The sequence below is a fragment of the Cupressus sempervirens genome, chromosome 4, assembly GCF_028749045.1.
Source record: "Cupressus sempervirens isolate cs-2001-9-10 chromosome 4, ASM2874904v1, whole genome shotgun sequence".
NCBI classification, from domain to species: domain Eukaryota; kingdom Viridiplantae; phylum Streptophyta; class Pinopsida; order Cupressales; family Cupressaceae; genus Cupressus; species Cupressus sempervirens.
Genome location: NC_143121.1, coordinates 778,473,711 through 778,494,572, shown reverse-complemented (window position 1 = coordinate 778,494,572; position 20,862 = coordinate 778,473,711). Strand labels below are relative to the sequence as shown.

Sequence of the window (20,862 nt, the reverse complement as noted above, 5' to 3'; positions counted from 1 at the left end):
ACTTGAGGGTTTGAGTTTTTGGAAGCAGTACGAAAAAGCAGTCCAAAAAAAGCAGTCCGAAAAAGCAGTTCGAAAAAGCAAAGCGAAAAAGAAAATCCGAAAAAAGCAAGTGAAAAAGCAAATCAGAAAGGCAGCATTGGAGAAAATTATTACAGATATCTACAATCAAGTTCCTTTGGATATTACATTCATTTTCTTATCATTTAGATGCATATTAGGAGGTAAGGCTGTAGGTGAAATGTTGTAACAGAATTAAGCATTATTCATGCCGATGTAAGCCAGGAGTCTTGGCCATTTCATACTAGCATTGTAGTTGACATTTTATGTGCAATAAAGGAGACATAAGTTGCTGGTATGATATAGTGTAATTAAATATGTATTTATCATTCATGATCAGCTTATTAGTTTGCATGTCAATTGTTTGACAAAATGTCAATTGGCAGTAGGTTCTCTTTTTTGGTATAAATAATGTTATAATTTTGCATCCCAAGTGTTTGTCAAAATTACTAGTTGTTGTAGCTGCATATTGCAAGTAGTTTCAGTCACATATATGCATTGAATATTGTCAAAATAAGTTGCACATTCATGTTAGGTCATTGTTTAGTCAATTCAGAGTCTTCTTGCAAGCATTCTTATTGATGCTAAGTGAAGGAAAGAGCCATAAAAGCAAACTGAAATTTTATATCAGTCATATGACCCTTGTATGCAAAGAGTTTTCTTGAACCTTTATCAGCATTTTGGGATCAGATTTGAGCAGGGTCAGTACAATGGTATCAAAGCTATAAGTCCTACCATCCTGTGGAGGTCTTATTGGGAATTTGGAATAGCCAAATAGAGAGAAAAATGTTTGACAAAATGTATATCAGTCCAGATCAGGAAAATATAATGATCAGGTTACTGGATACATTAAAGGAGCAAAATAGGCGAATGGATATGATGCAACATGAGCAGAATAGGCGAATGGATATGATGTTGCAGCTTATGGCTAGACAAATGGGCATCAATATTGATGATTTGTATGTTGCTCCAATGCAGGAGGTAGTTGATTCCTCAAGTGGGATCAAGACACATATAGAGCCACCTAGCTATGATGTTGATGTTTCAGCAGAGTCAGTCAATGTGGGTTTATGCTCTAGTATAATTGATTCACAATCTGGCATTGAGTCATATGTGCAGAGTCAGGAGTTCACATATGAAGCTTTGTCAGTAGATGACGATGCAGCAATAGTGGGATTACGAGAATGCGAGGATACTGTCATATCAGCAACTACTTCTATGTCAGTTGAACCATCCAATGAGGAATTTAGTAGTATGCATGCAGTGGTTGATGTGTGTTCTAATGATGGCACACATGTTGATTATGAGATTTCATCAACTCCAGATTCAGTTAAGTTTTCTATTGCAGCTGTTAGTGTTGTTCCTATGTCCATATATTTTGATACGGCTACACCTATTGTTGATACAATTAGCATGAGTGCATATGGTTTTCCTGTAGCTACATCTTTTTCAATGCATGTTGGTGATGACTAGGATTCCAGTCCAATATATATTACATGGGTGGATACAGGGAGGAAGAGATTTCTTAGATCTTCTACGGAGTTGCCTTTTGGTGTTATTCTGACTTCTACATCACCCGCACAAGTTTTGGGTGCTATGTTACAGGACATGTGGTTGGTCTTGATGATGTTGATTTGCAGTTGGTTTAATGTCCACAAGGATGTCACATACTACTTCATTTGGGATCCAGGTGGATTGACTGGTTTGTTGTTCGGCCATTGCTTGGGGACAAGCAATTTCAGGAAGGGCAGACTATAATGTCCCCGTTTTGGCTGACATCATTTTGCGTGCCGGATCCGTCTATCACGGACTCTCGTAGACGGGTGGTTGTGATGAGAGAGTCATTCTGGCGTTTATTTGGGGATTGGATGGTTTATTATGCTCTTGGAGATATTATTTATATTTTATCATTACTTCTTATATTGGGCCTACATGTCATAATTCTAAGTTGAGTTGCACTTTTTATTTTATAAAGTTATTTATTATAAAAGTGCATTATAATGGGATTTTATAATGGATGTTTTTAGAAGTTCTTAGTAACTTCTTAGAAAAGGATGCTTCTAGAAATCCTTAGTAACTTCTTAGAAAAGTAAATAAATAGAGGGCTTGGCCTCTCATTTGGATATACCGGATTTGATAATTCTACTACATTTTCTCTTGAGCATTTGTGGCACCATCTAAGACTGCAAATATTCAGTATAATCCTTGAGAACAATATCTCTCAAGAGATTGCATAACTGAAGAAGTGAAAGACCTTCTGAAGGGTTGCACTTTGGAAGTGGTATTCAGCCATTTCAAGTTGAGCTTAATTTGTATACTTAGACTACCTGAGGGTTTGAGTTTTTGGAAGCAATACGAAAAAGCAGATCCGAAAAAGCAGCCCGAAAAAAAGTCCGAAAAAGCATGTCCAAAAAAGCAGATCCAAAAAAGCAGTTCGAAAAAGCAAAGCGAAAAAGCAAATCCAGAAAAAGCAAGTGAAAAGCAAAGCAGAAAGGCAGCATTGGAGAAAATTATTACAGCCATCTACAATCAGGTTCTTTTGGATATTACATGCATTGTTCTTATCATTTAGATGCATATTAGGAGGTAAGGCTGTAGGTGAAATGTTGTAACAGAATTAAACATTATTCATGCGGATGTAAGCCAAGAGTCTTGACCATTTCATACTAGCATTGTAGTTGACATTTTATGTGCAATAAAGGAGACATAAGTTGCTGGTATGATATAGTGTAATTAAATATGTATTTATCATTCATGATCAGCTTATTAGTTTGCATGTCAATTGTTTGACAAAATGTCAATTGGCTATAAGTTCTCTTTTTTGGCATAAATAATGTTATAATTTTTGCATCCCAAGTGTTTGTCAAAATTACTAGTTGTTGTAGCTGCATATTGCAAGTAGTTTCAATCACATATATGCATTGAATATTGTCAAAATAAGTTGCACATTCATGTTAGGTCATTGTTTAGTCAATTCAAAGTCTTCTTGCAAGCATTCTTATTGATGCTAAGTGAAGGAAAGAGCCATAAAAGCAAACTGAAATTTTATATCAGTCATATAACCCTTGTATGCAAAGAGTTTTCTTGAACCTTTATCAGCATTTTGGGATCAAATTTGAGCAGGGTCATTAGAACATCACTTTCACATTTGTCTCGTGCCTGCACCAAACTGGTCTCCAACCCACGATGCATCAGTAGCCTCTGCTAACACAATACTGTCTCCTTAATCAAGCTGACCTTGATAGCCACTCATACCGCTTTCTCTGCTTCCAACTCCCGAGTACCTAAGCCAAGTGTCGCTGTACTGCCTTCAACTGGATGATCAACTCCTCTCAAGCTCTCTATGCATCCACCAAGACAGTCTTACGCCCAACACCTACTCCAAGTGCCTCAAAGCGTAACATCCCTCTTAAAAGGCTTGCTCTAGTGCTCTCTCCACCACTGATGTTTTCCCTTCCCTTTGGCATCCTGCGTTATTCCGAACTGTTTCAATTTGTCGTCGTTTTTTTTTGTTTGGCTCCTTCCTCTGCTCTTCTGTTGTTGTGCCTCTTTCATTAGTTTTGTTTCTATAATGTGTCGTATTCACCTGTTGCTTTAAGATGCATCCGTGGAAGGTTACAACATCAACCACGAGAATTGACAGCTCATTCCATGGGATTTAAAACACCTACCACTGAACTCACAAACACCTTCGCGGAAGCATAGAGTGTTACCCTACAAGAAGAGACATGCCACAGGAAGAAGGAATGAAACCATGGTGGAAAAACAGACGAAAATACTCACACAATACCCAATCCATCCACCACACTCACTCTCGACGATCAACTTATCACACCAACAACACTATCAACAAAACCGCATGTCTTCTACAAGTCTTCTCCTTTACATAATGTCGCCTCACATGAGCATGAAAATGAACAGAGTGTTGATGGAGAGAAGGTTAGAAAGCACATCAATGCTCGAAAAGAATGTTGCAACCTGTGGGGATACAAGGAAGAATTGAAGTCTGCAAAGGAGAGGTTGTGAACTCCTTCAATGCACAGTTGTCTATGGAAATAAAGAGCTTGATAGCTCGTGAGAAGAAAAGCTCTTCACTACCTTGGAAAAGTGTTCACGCTGCGGAAGAGAGGGAGTCTGTTGTTGAAAAAGAAATGTTGCGGATGCAAGGAAGAGAAGCCACGGCAGAGAAGATGGAGCGACGGCTGAACAGAAATCTAGAAAGAACCTGCAAAAGAGTAGCATAATAACTGTCGGCATAAACAGGCAGCCGAATAAGAAGTTATTCCACGGGGAAACAATAGGCATCCGCAGAAGGTAAGGAACATCAACCGGAACACAAAAACATCCATGGGAAGATGAAAACATCCAAGGAAAACAATAGGAGCCCGTGGGAAAACAAGACACCCGCAGGGGTGTCCACGGGACCACCCGCGGAACATGCTGCCCGCAGGACAGGTGTTCGCGAGACCACCTACCCGTGGAGCAGCAGTACGCAAATGTGCCCACGGGCACACTTTTGTCTCTCTTCTTCTCTTTAACTTTGCTTCTTTCCCTCTGCTTTCCTTTTTCTTTTTTCTTTTTTTTTTATTCTCTCTTTTTTCTTTTCTTTTTTAAAAACAAAAATACAACCTCAATTTTCCCTCCAGACTCCGTCATTTGACAAAGAGGGAGTCTTTCGAACTTCGTCCTTGTGTGACAAGGGAATCTTCCTAGCATGATACATCTTCAGCTTCGACCCGTTGACTGCCTGAGGCAATTCTTATCCGTCCAAGGTCCACAATTTTATTGCTCCATTGTCAGCTACCTCGCGGATCTGGTATGGCCTAACCCACCTGACCTTAAACTTTCATGGTTTATTTCGTCCGTCATACTTCAACACCAACTGCCCCGAGTGAAACCTATTCAGTTCCAAGTGCTTATCACGCCACGCTTTGCGTCTGTTCTATGTCACCTCCGTGGCCCATTGTGCCTACAATTTCGTCGGCTGGATTCCCTTGCCGTCAATAACTATATTCTTGATTTTAGAACCTTCACTCTATATTGCTGAAGTTTTTATTAAGCCTGTTCTCTTTATTTCTTGTGCCAACTGTACGATGTGTTTTCCCTACTATCGGCACCCTTCTAATATATCAGTGTTTCGTCGTAAGCTTTTCTTTCTACGCAGTCGTACGGTGGGATCTTTCCTTTTCCTGGGTAAGACATTCACGCCGAACCCTCCGTCGACAATTGTGTTCGTCAGCACATTTCCCAGAACCCTCATCTCCACGACTGCCGAATGCCATCCGGATGTGAGGGCTAACAACATTGGGTCTTCTCCACCGGCAGCAATTTCCTTCCCTCTTCCTAGTTCTGGTAACTTGGTAGTTGGTGTGATATTTGAGAGTGTCGATCGGAGCTGAGGCATTGTGATCAACAGATCATTGATTTTGACGAGTACCTCCATTTGTAGTATCTATCGTACAATGTTCTGTTCTACGCAATTCCTTGGTGAGGTGCCTGTGGTGTCCTTCAACTGAGATGTCTCCACTTATGTTGCTTTCTCAATTTCCCTCTGTACTTTCTCCAGCCTCTTCTTTTCTTCCTCTGGGTCGGGGTATAGTTTTGCTTGTTTCTGTGTGATTGCTAGCACCTCCTCTTCGTCCGTCCCGACTGTGATCAGATTCAGTCCAAACTTCGGCCACTTGGCATCTTCATGATCGCCGGGTCTGCAACATCTGCATAATAATTTTGGTGTGTTTTTCGTTGTACAATCTCGGACAAAGTGGCCCCACAAATTACATGCTCAGCATTGAACCATCCACCGGCCGTTTGCATCGCACTGAATTCGACTTCTGCCATTATTATTGTTCGCATTGTTGTTTTGCCCTCTGCTATTATTTCTATACCCCCCCGAAGTGGCACCATCAATGTTTGTGTTTTCATTCCCTCCTGACGTGGAAGCTGCCTATGTCAAGAGCAGTTGTTGAGGTCCTCTTGTTTTCATATTAAAGGGGCATTCTTTTGTGGAATGTCCCATTATCTAGCAGATGTCACAGAACTAGTTCTTTGGACAGGACCCTCTGGTGTGACCTTCTGTCTTACACTCCATGCACCATAGGTCGCTTCCCTTCGTTTCTTTCTGCATGTTCTTAAATTCCTTCATCATACAGATCATGTCCTTCTAGAGGGCTCGGACCTTCTTACTATTGTTTTCATCATCGCTGCTATCTTCTCCCAAGGACGCGTCATCATCTGAATCAGATGAACTACTCTTCTTTTTCTTTTTTGTCTTCTGCTCACTTTCTAAGTTCATTGCATGATTGTATGCTTCAGTGTATGACGATGGCGGCACAGTCTTCATCTTCTTCCGCAACTTCGGGTGTAGGCTTTCAATGAACCATCTTTTTTGCAGCCCATCAACTGGCCTATTTTCCATTTTATTTGTCAAGTCTTTTAATTTCCTGGCGTAAACTCGAACTATTTCATTTTTTCCTTGTTTTGTGTTGTATATCTCGGCTACAATCTCATTGTTATCGCGGAGCAGTTGAAATTCAGTAGTAAACTCCTTCTTAAGGTTGTCCCAAGTGGTTAATTTTTGGGGATCTGCATCGACGAACTGGTCAATTGCAACACCCTGTAGGGTGGCCAGAAACTACTGAACCCATTCGTTTGTATCGGTTATGCCATTTTCCCTCCAAATCATTTCGCAGGTTTTACAATGTCGAACCAGATCGGCTGTACCATCGCCATCAAACTTTGGCAACTTTTCCTTTGGTCCCACCATCACTACTGGATTTTGTGCATGGGCGTTGTTTGGTCCTGCAACATTGGCACTATTTACTCCCACACCGGCACTTTGTACTCCCACACCAACCCTCTGCACTCCCACACCGGCACTCTCTCCAACAGTTGTCTTATCTCCAACAACTGTGTTCTCTAATGAAGAAGGGTCTTCCCATTCCGGAAGTGTATCGCAGACGAAGAGTTCACTCCATGCTCATGCTCCCTCGACACTCTGAGCCATGCGAGTTAATTCCCTTCTGTCTAGATTCTCTTCCCTCGGCAAATACAAGTTCAAAAATTTCTACCTTGCTTCTTCCACCAATTCCACCCACTGTCGAGTCTCCTCCAACAATTCCTCAGCGCTTCAGTGTCCATTGGCAATCTTCTGAAACCTCCATCTGCATTTAGCATGCTACGCCAAAATTAAATTTCTTTGAGCTGTGCAAATTTCATCTTTGTCCTTCAGCTTATTCTTATTTTTGTTTAACTGATTCGGCATCAATCTTCATTCCAACCTTTGTTCCAGGTCCATCGGGCAACGACGCCAAATGTTTACCGCATAGATCAATGGATTAATGCACACAGACAACAAATCAGAACAGCAACAGCAATACTCTTTCTATTATTCGCATATGCCAAAGACATTACATTATGCTTATGATGATGATTTACAATGATCCCAGATAGGGTATATATACTTCCCGCCGAACCTTCCCAAAGGGTCCGTTGGCTACATGACAATGCTAATCTACCCGTCGGCTACACAATCTTTACCGACATGAACCCGTCGGCTACACAATTTCTACCAACAACAGACGGCAACACTGTCTCCTCTGAAGTGGACATAACCAGAGAAGAAAGACAAGTCATACCCATGGACGGGAGTAATAACCAGTTGAGTAAATCACTACCACCGAGCAAGAGAACACAATCCGACATGAAGGTGACAAACCTCTCAGGCTCGATAGAAAGAAAACAAACTGGCATGATGTGAAAGTTTACTCACCACGCCAGTGAATAGAAGAATAGGGGAATAAGTAATGCTGAAGATATTTGATGGAAGGTTGTCTAACAAAATGAAACAGTCAGCATCACCATAACTGAGGAAATATAGAAGCATTGCCATCATTCATAGAAATCAACGTTCATTAGAATTGAAAAGGGAATATAAGAGATTTGTATAAGATGTAGAGATAGTGAAATGTTGATATAGAACACTAAATAGAGCGTTAAGGATAAATCAGTATCCAGATTCTAAAGGTTACAACATTCAGACCTAATCTGGAAGAGGGGACATTACAGTCTCAGCACCGTGTGCGCTCCAGCGCCAATAGAGTGTGCCAAAAAGGGGATCTTCAGTCATACTGTCCAGAATATTATAGGTTATGAAATAATATTTATATCAGCAGTCCACTCTTAGACCGTTTTAGGGAATGGTACTGAGTGTCAAGTTCATTCCAACCTAATCTTGCCAGAATTAATAAAGATCTTAGAGCACTAAGTGTGAATATAGTATTAAGTCATCCAACAGTTATCAGAATGTCCATCTTAAATTGCAAGGATTTTATACCTTACGTAAAGTCATTGACTAGTAAGAAGTCTCTTATAAACAATTTGAAGGAATTAGTTCCAAATTCCATAAGCCTAGACGTGGGGACATTACAGTGTCAATTATATGTCAAAATTTGGTAATTATTGGAAATCTATTTATAGTAGTAGTCAGTGCTTGTGATACTTGGAAACCGACAAAGGTTTTATATAGATCTATCATAGTAAAGAAAGTAGTTTGATCATAGGTGTTCCTTGGCTACAGATTTGAATAAGAAAATCAGATTGCTTGGCAACTTCTAGTATAAATCATCTACCTATAATTCTTCTCATTGCTTTGCAATCAGTAGCAGATATCATCTTAGTAGTAAATATAAAGGGTCTATTTCAAACATATAGAAGTTCATGATGTCTCCTATTATCTCATGTAGCCCTGTTCTTTACCATTGATCTTTGTATCCCCCAGTAAAATTCATCAAAACCTAAATGTTACAAATTTTATCCATCTTTTGATTTAGATGATTTTCTCAATTTTCGTTTCCTAATTGATTGTCTATGAAACTTAATATCTCACTCCATTCATTCTCCTTTCCAAACAACTTTTCATTTGAACACTATGATAAACATCCTAACATTTTGCATGAGTAGCTCAATAGGAGCTCAATTTGCATCACTATAAGATAAATAATCCAATCACTAAAATAGAGCACCTCACCTGTTGGTTTCATTAGCATATAGACATACCTTGATTATCAATACATTAACATTGTTATCATTCTCCCACTTCAAATATAGCTCTTTCAATCGACAATTCTGCATTGTCACAACAGTCAATGCCATCATCACAGTCCATCTTTAAAAAAAGTTAATGGGTCAGCTTTTACATTTAATAACCTATACATAAAGAAGATTGGCAATATAAAGTGCAAGAGAGCATAAGCAGAGATGAGAAATTTTTATATTTTTGGCAGAATATACTAAATATGTTTACTGTTCAAAGCCCTTTTTATTTTTTTGCTCACAAATATTCTAGGTTGCATGTGTACTCGTACCCACACCCCTAGTATGCCTGCCCACATACCCAAGTACTGGGTACTCAGTGGAAAGCATCACAGCTAAGGATCTTGATTAAGATTTCTGATTTTTTGTTTCGGTTTTTTGTTTGAGTAATCAGCTTGTTGTTTATCATGCTTAAGTCAATACATAATCAGTTTGAAACTTCGATACAATACTGATTAACACTGATTAAGAGTAAACTTTATCACTGTTCAAGTCAGAAGAGTTTAAAGTCTGCCTTCTATGTTATGTATCTAAACATTTATAAATTATTGTATATTATTACTACAAACATATTGCAAATCTGAAACTTTAAATAAAAACATTACATTTGCAAACTTTATCACTGTTCTAGTTTTGAAAAACCACTGTCATGACTAACAATTTCAGATTTTCTATAAATGTTAAATTATATTGATAAAAAGGTTTTGACGTACGCAAGTACCCCCATCCCCTATTTTGAAAAATAGTCGTACCAGTACCCTAAGTACCCAACCCCATCCCCATACAACCTTGCTTGAAATATTCAACATAAAATTCAGATATTTCATTTCTGAACAGTGAACACATCATCCAAAACATGGAAACTTTTCAATACTTGACTATTTGGATGGTAAAACACTTCAATAAATGGAAAATATATTACAAATATAATATCTTCTGTTTTTATGAAGTTATTGAGTAAAAGGTTTTCAGGGCATGCCTCTTCTTTACAAAGATGCTCAAGAGTTTTGAGAGGTACTTAAAAATTGCAAATTCTATTTTCACTTATCAATCACTTGAATATTCAAAAATTCAATTTTCTCGTTGAGATAATGCAAATCTCAGCTACCTGACTGATCAAGTTTGGATCAAAAATACAACTTGATTGTATCTTCTCCATGCTTGCCCAAGTCAGCAGAACGACTTGTCGTGTTCAAAGAACACCAAACACACATTTCAATAGGCTCTGAATATTCTGAGTCATGTGGTAGCTAATCTAAGTTTCTCGTCAAAATCAACTCCATGCTAGTGGCCCAACTTAGCTCAAGTTGGATTTTGCTGCCAGAATGTAATGTCTCCTTCTCCATCTTAGGCATTTGTATAAATGTCATTATCCTAATTCTATTCTTACAAGCTAATTTAGAGAATTAACTAGTAATAAAATTAAGTTACCATAAGTTGCTGCAAGTGACTTAAATTAATTAACTATATAAAGTAAATAAGTTAAAATGTTGAAATGAAATAAAGTCACCTTATGAGGCCATAAAGGTGATTAATTGATTAAGACATGAATGAGAAAATATTAAAATTTCTTGAAAGTTCTTGGAGAAAATATAATATAGGATCAAAGGGCTCATTTGGATATCTTGTACATTTTATTTCTCTGGATTGCAAATTTTGGAATTTTAGTTCAACTTTGAACCCGAGGGCAAAAATCCTAGGGGTGCTTGGCTTTGGGAATGAAAGATTTTCTCTGAGTCAAATCTATAGTGGATTTACAATTGTGCTTAAATGGAGGAATAATAAATTCGTTTGACTTGCCAGCTTCTGATTCTCAGGTACAATATTTTTAAGATCACAATCAAACGATAGGTTTGTTAATGTGGTGTGTAAGCAGTAAAACAGCAGAAATTGTAAGTGTCATATGTGCTAGTGGATTATCAATCAATAGCTATTGTAATGTGTGTTTTGTGGAGGAGATAAATTTAATACTTAATATATTTTTTTAAAGTTGCTAGGACTTTGCCCAACCATACTCTTTCCTTCTATTCTTACTAAGGAAGGTATCGTACATTTTAAGAACACCTCATAAAGGAGTGGAATGGTTAACGAGGAAGCTTTAAAGTCTTGAAACATGCTAATTGCAGCTTTTTGAAGTTTCATTATGGCCAGCAAAGCCTTCTTAAAGGGATCAGCCACTATAATTGACGCAGGCAAAAGGATGAATAACTAGGGCCAAAGGCTCACCCAGCTATCCAAACCACCCTACAAGAGTTAACACAACGGAAGCAAACACAAGGAACAGCAACCAAAGAAGAAGAGAGAATACTTTTATTGATTTATCAAAATATCTTCATACATGCCCAGCTGTAAGGCCTTTTGGGTTACGGCCGATTACAAATACATTCACATTCAAAGATCCAACTGCAAATTCGCACTTTCAGTTCTGCTCTCTAATCTTCTTCCCAAAAACTTACCTAACTCTAAACCTAAACACTATATATACTTGCCAAAATGGCTTACAGATTATTCAAGAACATTACATAAAAGGAAGGTCAACCCAACAATAGTCTGGATGCATCCCAAGAAAATATCTTAACATAAATGTTGCGAACAAAATAAATCCCACAAGTCGGCTCGCAAAAATCATGTCCAAATGCTAACACTTGGCATACACTGGGTAACTCGGCAAATGAAGAGTCACTTGGCATACACTGGATAACTCGGTTAATGAAGAGTCACTTGGCATACACTAGGTAACTTGGCAAATGAAGAGTCACTTGGCGTACATTGGGTAACTTGGCGAATGAAGAGTCACTGGGCATACACTGGGTAACTTGGCGAATGAAGAGTCACTTGGCATACACTGGGTAACTTGGCGAATGAAGAGTCACTTGGCGTACACTGGATAACTCGGTTAATGAAGAGTCACTTGGCGTACACTAGATAACTTGGCGAATGAAGAGTCACTTGGCGTACATTGGGTAACTTGGCGAATGAAGAGTCACTTGGCGTACATTGGGTAACTTGGCGAATGAAGAGTCACTTGGCGTACACTGGGTAACTCGGCGAATGAAGAGTCACTTGGCGTACACTGGGTAACTTGGCGAATGAAGAGTCACTTGGCGTACACTGGGTAACTTGGCGAATGAAGAGTCACTTGGCGTACACTGGAGCTACAATAACTCAGCATCAACATGCAGAATGAACAAAATGAGCAGGATAACAAGGCAACCCAGGATGCTCCTACATCAATAATAATGTTTTCGTACATTAAATATGAGATGTTGTACTGGCATGAAAAGGGAATTTAAGCTTAGGAGAAATGGTTACAAAAGGTTACCGATTGGAGTGTGGACTGTTCCAAGCCCAGGTCAGCACTTCACTTGCCAATATTAGTTCTTTGTAAATGATATTTCTGCTGTATAGAAAAAAATTGTGTATGTCATTTCACATCAGCAATATACAAAGTTAAATTAATTTCCTGCTGACAATTTTATATGTTAATTTTCTGTTTGAAATGAGTTACTGTGATTTGTAAATTGATGCTACAGTGATTATTCAAGTGTCTTGTACAAAAACATGTTGAAAGGATTATCTTGGATCAGCCTGTGACAAACTGTAAAAAATTGCAAAATTTTGGTTCAGATTATTAAACAGAAAGATGACTTCACAAGCACAGCCCTCAGTCCTAGTTGCATTACACCCAATGGTCAGTCAAGAAAGTCTAAAGAAGCCTCCAGACATATCGACTTTAAAGATGGATTAAAATAGGGAAAGAATTGCAAAAATTGCAACACCCACAGTAGAAAAGCATGCACCAGAGATGACACCTTTAGACTATAAGAGCACCCAGATCAATTTGTGGAAACACAAGGAAGGACAAAGTGGTTTCATTAGACACAGTGGTGGAGACTCTAAGTTTGCAGATGGCTAAAGAGAAAGCCATAAAGAAAGAACTTAAGAAACAATTACAACTACTTCGAAAATTTGTAAAACAATAAATAACTCCAATAGCTTCAGCTCTAAGCCCTACAAATGTCCCAATTTTTATGACCAAAGGTGAAGAGGATAGCTTGTAAGCTGAAACAGAAAGCTCAGGCTTAGATAAATGGATTTACATTCTGATGAAAAAGGGTAGTCCAGACTCCAGAGTAAGAAAGTAAATAACATCAAGAGCCCAACTATTTAATGTAGATAATGGACAAATTTATAGAAATGATGCAGACTAAAGATAACATGTATGGAGACAGCTAGCCACTATTATGGGAGATGGGTGTGTCCTTCAAGATTTTGGTCAATAATTATTAATTAACTCATTACAGCCTGATGACAAGGATTTTGTGGAAAATACTATCATGGTGATTACATTCAATAAGGATGTATTAGTGTGGTAATTGTAGAAAATTCCAGAAGAAAAGGATGAACTTCATAGATTCAGAGATGATTTTAAAGATTTTGTGTTTCAAGTTATGAGTCCAAATTTGGTAGATATGAACCAGCAAAATACTGCATTGGTACAAGAGTCTCGTCTAGTTTTAACGAATAAGATTGAAGATCTTTGTCAGACGATGGATGAGGAAGCAGTAGAGAAGTTCAAAACTATGAACATCAACACTAAGCTCCAAGTCAATTTTCCAAGAGGGCCAAACAATGAAAAGCTTTCCAAGTGTCTAGTTGAATACTTGGAATACAAAAAAGGGCTCAGCAACAATAAAATTTTGGAATTTTAAAACTCAAATAAGTTTTTATGCCAAACAGGGATTGGGTCCCCCATATATGACCCCACTGGTTCAAAGCTCCAGTCAAAAGCAAAGCAAGTAATACTATTACCAAGAAAAAGTTCAAAAAATGGCATGCATAATATATACAGACTCATGCATAAGTTCTTGGTTGAAAGCTTAAGTTAAAATGCTATTGTTAGATGAATTCTGTAGTGAGAGTTGTTTGCACAAAAAATTTGTAGCTGTTAAGTCTCAGTTAAGCTATATGTAAACAGCCCTTCCTTACTCTATAAAAGAAAGCATTGGAGATTGTACAAAGGCTGCCTCTTGAGATATTGATATTTGTATTGAGACACTACTAAGATGGCTTCAGCCGTGCTGCAACACAAAAAAAGAAAAAAAGAAAAAAAGAAAAAAGATTCACAGTATTTTTGAGAGAACTTTTGGAAAATGTCAGCCGACTGGATGGTCCCGGCGGTGTTTCTGTAGCTGACGGAATGATTGTCGTCGGTGTTTTGTATTTTGTAGCCGACGGGTAATAGTTTGTAGCGGATGTAATGTGTGTGGCCGACGGACTCCTTCGGGAAGGTTCGGCAGATACTATTTATATCCCATCTAAGATCATTGTAAATCATCAATAATCTACTATCGTTAATATTATGAAGCATAATGTATGTCTCGATATGCAAATATAATTCTGCTATTCTATTCCATTGTCTGTATGTGTTGATTAATTTACCCGTACGGTAAACATTTGGCGCCGTTGCCTTATGAATCTGGAAGTGGGAGGAATGAAGATTAATGCCAAATCAGCCTGACAAGGATCGAAATAAGGCGAAGGGAAAAGATGGAATCCGTACTGCGCAAGAGAATTTAATTCTGGCACAACAAGCCGAACGCCGACGGAGATTTTAGAAGATTGCCGACGAAAACCAAAGCACGGAGGAATTGTTGGAGGAGACTCGGCAGCGGGTGGAATTGGTTGAAGAAGCACGGGAGGATTTCTTGAATTTGTGTTCGCCGAGGGAAGAAAATTCAGACGGAAGAGCATCAACTCGCACGGCTCGCAGTGCCGAGGGAGCACGAGCGTGGAGTGACCTCTTCGTCCGAGATAGACTTCCGCAGGAAACAACTTCAGAAGATCCTTCTTCTTCACCAAGGTTCGCAGCTATCGGGACCTCCGGTGTGGGAGAGAAGTCCGCCGATGTGGGAGAGCAGTCCGCCGGTGTGGGAGAGCAGACTGCCAGTGTGGGAGTGCAGACCTCCAGCGTGGGAGACAAGTCCGTCGGTGTGGGAGTGCAGACCGCCAGTGTGGGAGACCAGTCCGCCGGTGTGGGAGTACAGACTGTCGGTGTGAGAGTGCAGACCGCCGGTGTGGGAGTGCAGACCGTCGGTGTGGGAGTGAAGAGCACCAGTGTTGCAGGACCGAGCAACGCCTGTTTACAAAAACCAATTGTGATGGCGGGACCAAAAGAGAAACTGCCGAAGTTCAATGGCGATGGTACGGTCGATCCCATTCGACATTGCAAAACATGTGAAACGATCTAGAGGGCAAATGGCATAACTGATGAAGATGACTGGATGAGACAATTTCCGACAACCCTACGGGGCGTGGCAATTGATTGGTTTTCGGATACAAATCCACAAAAGCTGGATACCTGGGATAACATTAAAAAGGAGTTCCTAGCAGAATTTAAACTCTTGCGGGATGATAATGAAATCGTAGCAGAAATTTTCAATACCAAACAGGGGAAACACGAAACTATCCGCGTCTATGCCAGGAGATTAAAAGACTTAATAAACAAAATGGAAAGCAAGCCGGCGGACGGATTGCAGAAAAGATGGTTTCTGGACGGCCTACGCTCGAAGTTGCACAGGAAAATGAAAATTGTGCCACCGTCATCATATGTGGACGCGTATAACAGAGCACTGGACCTTGAAAGTGAGCAGAAGACAAAGAAGAAGAAAACTAGCTCCTCTGATTCGGATGACGACGAGCCTGACGGAGATGATAGTAGCAATGACGAAGGCAGCAGCAAGAAGGTTCGTGCCCTACAGAAGGATATGGTTCGCATGATGAAGGAGTTTAAAAACATGCAGAAGGAGCCAAAAGGCAGTGAGCTGTGGTGCACGGAGTGTAAGATAGACAGGCATACTAAAGGATCGTGTCCAAAGAACCAATTCTGTGACATTTGTCAAATCATGGGCCATTCGACAAAGGAGTGCCCCTTTAACGTGAAGACAAAAGGATCTCCGCAAGTGTTTCTCACACAAGAGGCTTCCCCGTTGGGTAGTAGCAGAAACACGAATGCCGCCGGTACTACATCCGAAGGATACAGGAATAATAGCAGAGGGCAAAATAACAACAATACAAATAATAACAATAACAATGGGAGCCGAAGTCGAACTCAGTATGATGCAAATGGACGGCTAATCGTTCAATGCCGAGTATGTAATTTGTGGGGTCATTTTGCGCGGGATTGTACAGCAGCAAACACACCAAAATTATTATGCAGATGGTGCGGACCCGGCGATCACGAAGATTCCAAGTGTCCAAAGTCTGGAGTAAACTTGATCACTATCGGCACGGATGTAGAGGAGGTTCTAGCAATTACACGGAGGCAAGTGGAGGAAAAGAGAAAATTGGGGGAAGCACAGGTGGAAATTGCAAAGGCATCGTCGGCAGGGAGATCTCAATTGAAGGACATCACCGGCACCTTAGCAAGGAACTTCGCAGAACAAAACATTGTACGATAGATCTTACAAACGGAGATACCCGTCAAGATAAGTGACCTCCTTCTCACAATGCCCCAGTTACAAACGGCCATTCTGAATCATACACCGTTTTCAAAAGCAACGGAGGACACAGGAAGGGACAGTAGGGAAGTGATGACAACAGACCCAATGCTGCTGGCACTCACATCCGGACAACATCCGGCGGTCGTCGAGATGGGGATTTTGGGAAATGTTTTGACAGAGACAATTGTTGACGGAGGGTCCGGCGTGAATGTCTTACCGGAGGATACCTGGAAGAAGTTGGGAAAGCCAACGCTGTGGCCACCTACATTCCAGTTGCTCACGGCGGACCAGCACGGAATCAAACCGTTGGGAATCTTGAGGGCGCAACTGGTAACCATTGGTACGCAACCATTTTTATTGGATTTTGTGGTCATTCCATTAAAAAGAAAAGGATATGATGCTATTTTGGGACGGGATTGGTTGGTGCAAGCAAAAGTAAAACATGATTGGAAACAAAATACCCTATCAATGGAGCGCGGAGGCAAAAGATTCACAATTGACCTGCATACACAAATGGTCGGTGAGGAGGCAGCATCGTCAGATTCAGAAAGTGACGGCGAAAGTGACGATGAAGCAAAGAGGAGAATGGAACCAGACGAAGGAGTATTGACACTTGACGGAGGATCGAATGACGACGACCTGGACTCGGTGAATGGCCTATTCCACTGGCAGATAGAAGACTACGAACTGTTTCCGAGTTGCAATATGTTAACGGTCGATGAACGTGACAAAACGCAGGGAAATGAATATCCGGAGGAATGCAGGGAAGCGGAAGAAGGAAAAGCTGCCATGGCTGAAGCTAAGGCGAAGAACATACGGTTTGAACACAGAAAAACGAAAGATCCCACTGTCCGGTACATGGTGAATGGACCGTGCGGAAAGAAAAGGTTACACCGCAGCATAAAATTAGTGGAAGGGCACCGACAACAAGGAAATAATCCAGTTGCGCGATGACCGCAAGCACAGTGGGCGATGAAGGTGGCACAAAACAAATGTAAGGCGTACGACGATCGGAATGAAATCAAAGTGGAAAAGTTTAAGGCCAGATGGGTTGGACCATATCAGATTCGAAAGGTCAGCGACAATGGAGAGATCAGATTATCAACTTTGGACGGGCAGAAGGTACCTCCGGCAGTCAACGGATCCAAATTCAAAATATATGATGCCAGGAAGACTCTGTCGTTGTCGCAAAAGGGGACTCCCTCGTCGTTGCCGAATGGCGACGGTCAGAGGCAAAATTGAGGTATTGTTCATTTTTTTTTCTAAAAAAAACAAAAAAACAAAAAAAAAAATTTATTATAAAAAAAAAAAAAGCAAGTAGAGGGTTGTTCGCGGGCTCTCCCCGCGGACTGTGCTCCGCGGGCAGGATGTCCCGTGGACACCTGTCCGCGGGCATTGTCCCCGCGGACTATGCTCTGCGGGCAGGATGTCCCACGGGCACTTGTCCCCACGGACTTCTTTCCACTTGATGTCCCTGCGGACTTCTTTCCGTGGAGACCCCTTTTTTTTCTCTGCGGGTTTGTCCTCCGTCTGTTGCAAACTCTCTTCCACGGGCTTATAACTCTTTTCTGTGGACGTACAGCAGGGTTTCCTTGCATACTTTGTGCCTTTGGTGATAATCCTTAGCAGCAGTGACATCCATTGTGCAATGGTCTACTTGGCATGATGGATACGAGGTGACGGCGGACTCAAATCTCCACCGCTTGGTGTTCTTTGAATTGCTTCCGCCGAGTTCAACATGAATTGCTTGCATCTTCTTCTTTAGACAACTGCTTTCTAGTGCACACATATATCACGAATAGCGCAAGGGTTGGGTTCTTGAACCAGAGACCACAGTCACGATTATCAAAGGGACAGGGGAATTCCTACGTAACATGTGACAGGGTTCTGTAGGAGCCCTACCGTTACTGTTCCGTCAGATGCAAGGAAGTAACAGCTCGCTCCAAGCTTCGAGGCCAGTCCCAGGAACTACCGCATTGATCAAGATTGAAGCGGCAGCCCGAGAGCGTTTGAGGATGGATTTTGATGAGCAATTCGGTTTGATATTTTCAGTGGAGACAGGCTTGTCTGTGTATTGGTTTTCATTGTTGGAGAAGACGTTTCACTGGAAGTTTGTTGGAGTTTTGTTTCTCATTTGTTTGAGTTTGTGTAGAAGATGGGTGTGAGCCTTTTTTTTATTATTAGCAAAAAAAAAAAAAAAAACGACGACAAATTCAAATTGTTCAGAATGAGTTACAGATGATGCCAAAGGAAAGGCTGCCCTAGGACCCCGCGGGGGAGCTACCCCTCGACCCCGCCGGGGGCATTGCCCCCTGGACACCCAATCGTGGCGGATATCAGTCGTGGGAGTTGACCAGTGGAGAAGAGTTGAAGTTGCTGCAGCATGGACTTTCTGTGTACCAGAGGCACTCGGAGTAGGTGTTGGCCGAGAGGCTGTCTTGGTGGATGCGTAGAGAGCTCCGGAGGAGCTAATCATCCAATGGGAGGCAGTGCAGCGACACTTGGCTAAGGGTACCGAGAAATTGAAAACAGAGAAAGCAGCACGGGTGGCTATCAAGGTCAGCTTCATCAAGGAGGCACAGTATTGTGATAGCAGAGGCTATAGGCACGGGACGAAGTGAAGTGATGTGACAAAAGCAGACTTTTCTTGTTGTAGTCACTCTGATGATGTATTTTGTTTGTTAATTTGTTTAAGATATTTTGTAATTGTCGTCCGGAGACGACTTTTCTTTTTGGGGGGGATGGTGTCAGCCAACTGGATGGTCCCGGCGGTGTTTCTATAGCCGACGGAATGATTGTCGTCGGTGTTTTGTATTTTGTAGCCGACGGGTAATAGTTTGTAGCAGATGTAATGTGTGTGGCCAACGGACTCCTTCGGGAAGGTTCGGCGGATAGTATTTATATACCGTCTGGGATCATTGTAAATCATCAATAATCTACTATTGTTAATATTATGAAGCATAATGTATGTCTCGATATGCGAATATAATTCTGCTATTCTATTCCATTGTCTGTACGTGTTGATTAATTTACCCGTACGGTAAACAGAAAAAGTGATCAAGACTTCCATGTAAGAATCTTGTTGGAGTTAATAAAGATCTTAGTCCAATCATTCATTTCTTGTCTCTAAAATGGTAGAGTGAACGAATCACATTTTTATACAGCAAAATATATGTTGAAAATCTTTTTATTTTTGATTAATTGACTGGGGTGATTATTAATCTGCACCTGAAATAAGATGGTTTATTTAAAGTATTCTAATTATTTCGGAAAATCCATAGAAGATGGCATCTATTTTATTTAATATTGAACATCGGGTAATCTTGCTAAAGTAGGTTAATAAATCTCTCATATTTTACAACTTAAAGATTGGAAATCATAAGAAAAAACCATTCCTGTATTTTTATTTATTTCTTGTCAACACTAATCATTCAAATTTTCTTGAATACTTAGTAACATACATCAAGACACACATTTATAGAATACTTGAGGCTCTTTGGAACTTGCCATGTTTCATGCAAAAATACTACATATGGATTGATGCATATCATATTGGTGAAGATATTGTCATTGATATGAGAAATCCGAAGTTCAACACTCATAAGGTCATTTTCGGTGTCTTTAATCACATCAATTAAATGCGCATATGCTTTATTAAACGAGTTTTGAGATTCTATTATTATGAAGTAAACATAGGCATGTAACGTCATTTAAGGTAACATCATTTATAGGCTTTGGCATCTTTCAGATCTGTTGATGTTATAGTTTCTCAGTTTTGAAGGCTTTTAATCAATTTTTTTGATAAAGATCATTGGAACGAGTACATTTTCAATTGTAATTGACACCCCCAAAGCCTATATCGTCAAATGTCAATGGTATTGTTGCATCTTGTAGCTAAGGCCTATGAAGGTCAAATAGGACGATGGAAGATCCACATAATAATGGAAGCACGTTCCCATCTTAAGTTACAAATATGGTACACTACTTAAGATACAATCAATCTTCTTATTTGGAACAAGGGGAAAAGCACTTATAATTGTCAAATACTGAGATTGTCACAAATCACGGGAAGAGGGTGTGGTTTGTATGTGGCTCTTATCTACATGTGTTGTAAGTTCACTGTCATTTACGCTATGCTTAACAACTTTAGATGATGTTTCTGGTGGTTGATCAAGGTTGACAATCTGTGCCTAATATGACCAATGTTGACAAT

At 40.3% G+C, this 20,862-nt stretch overlaps 1 protein-coding gene across 1 annotated transcript in view; it reads right to left on the bottom strand.

Moving 5' to 3' along the window:
- Positions 1-20,862, bottom strand: part of LOC149563704 (3-hydroxyisobutyryl-CoA hydrolase 1-like) — a 275,341-nt gene that overhangs the window by 222,225 nt on the left and 32,254 nt on the right. Inside the window, exon 5 of the mRNA XM_089826843.1 lies at positions 9,112-9,180. Coding sequence (XP_089682969.1) covers positions 9,112-9,180 — 69 coding nt within the window. The remainder of the gene's footprint in view (positions 1-9,111; positions 9,181-20,862) is intronic.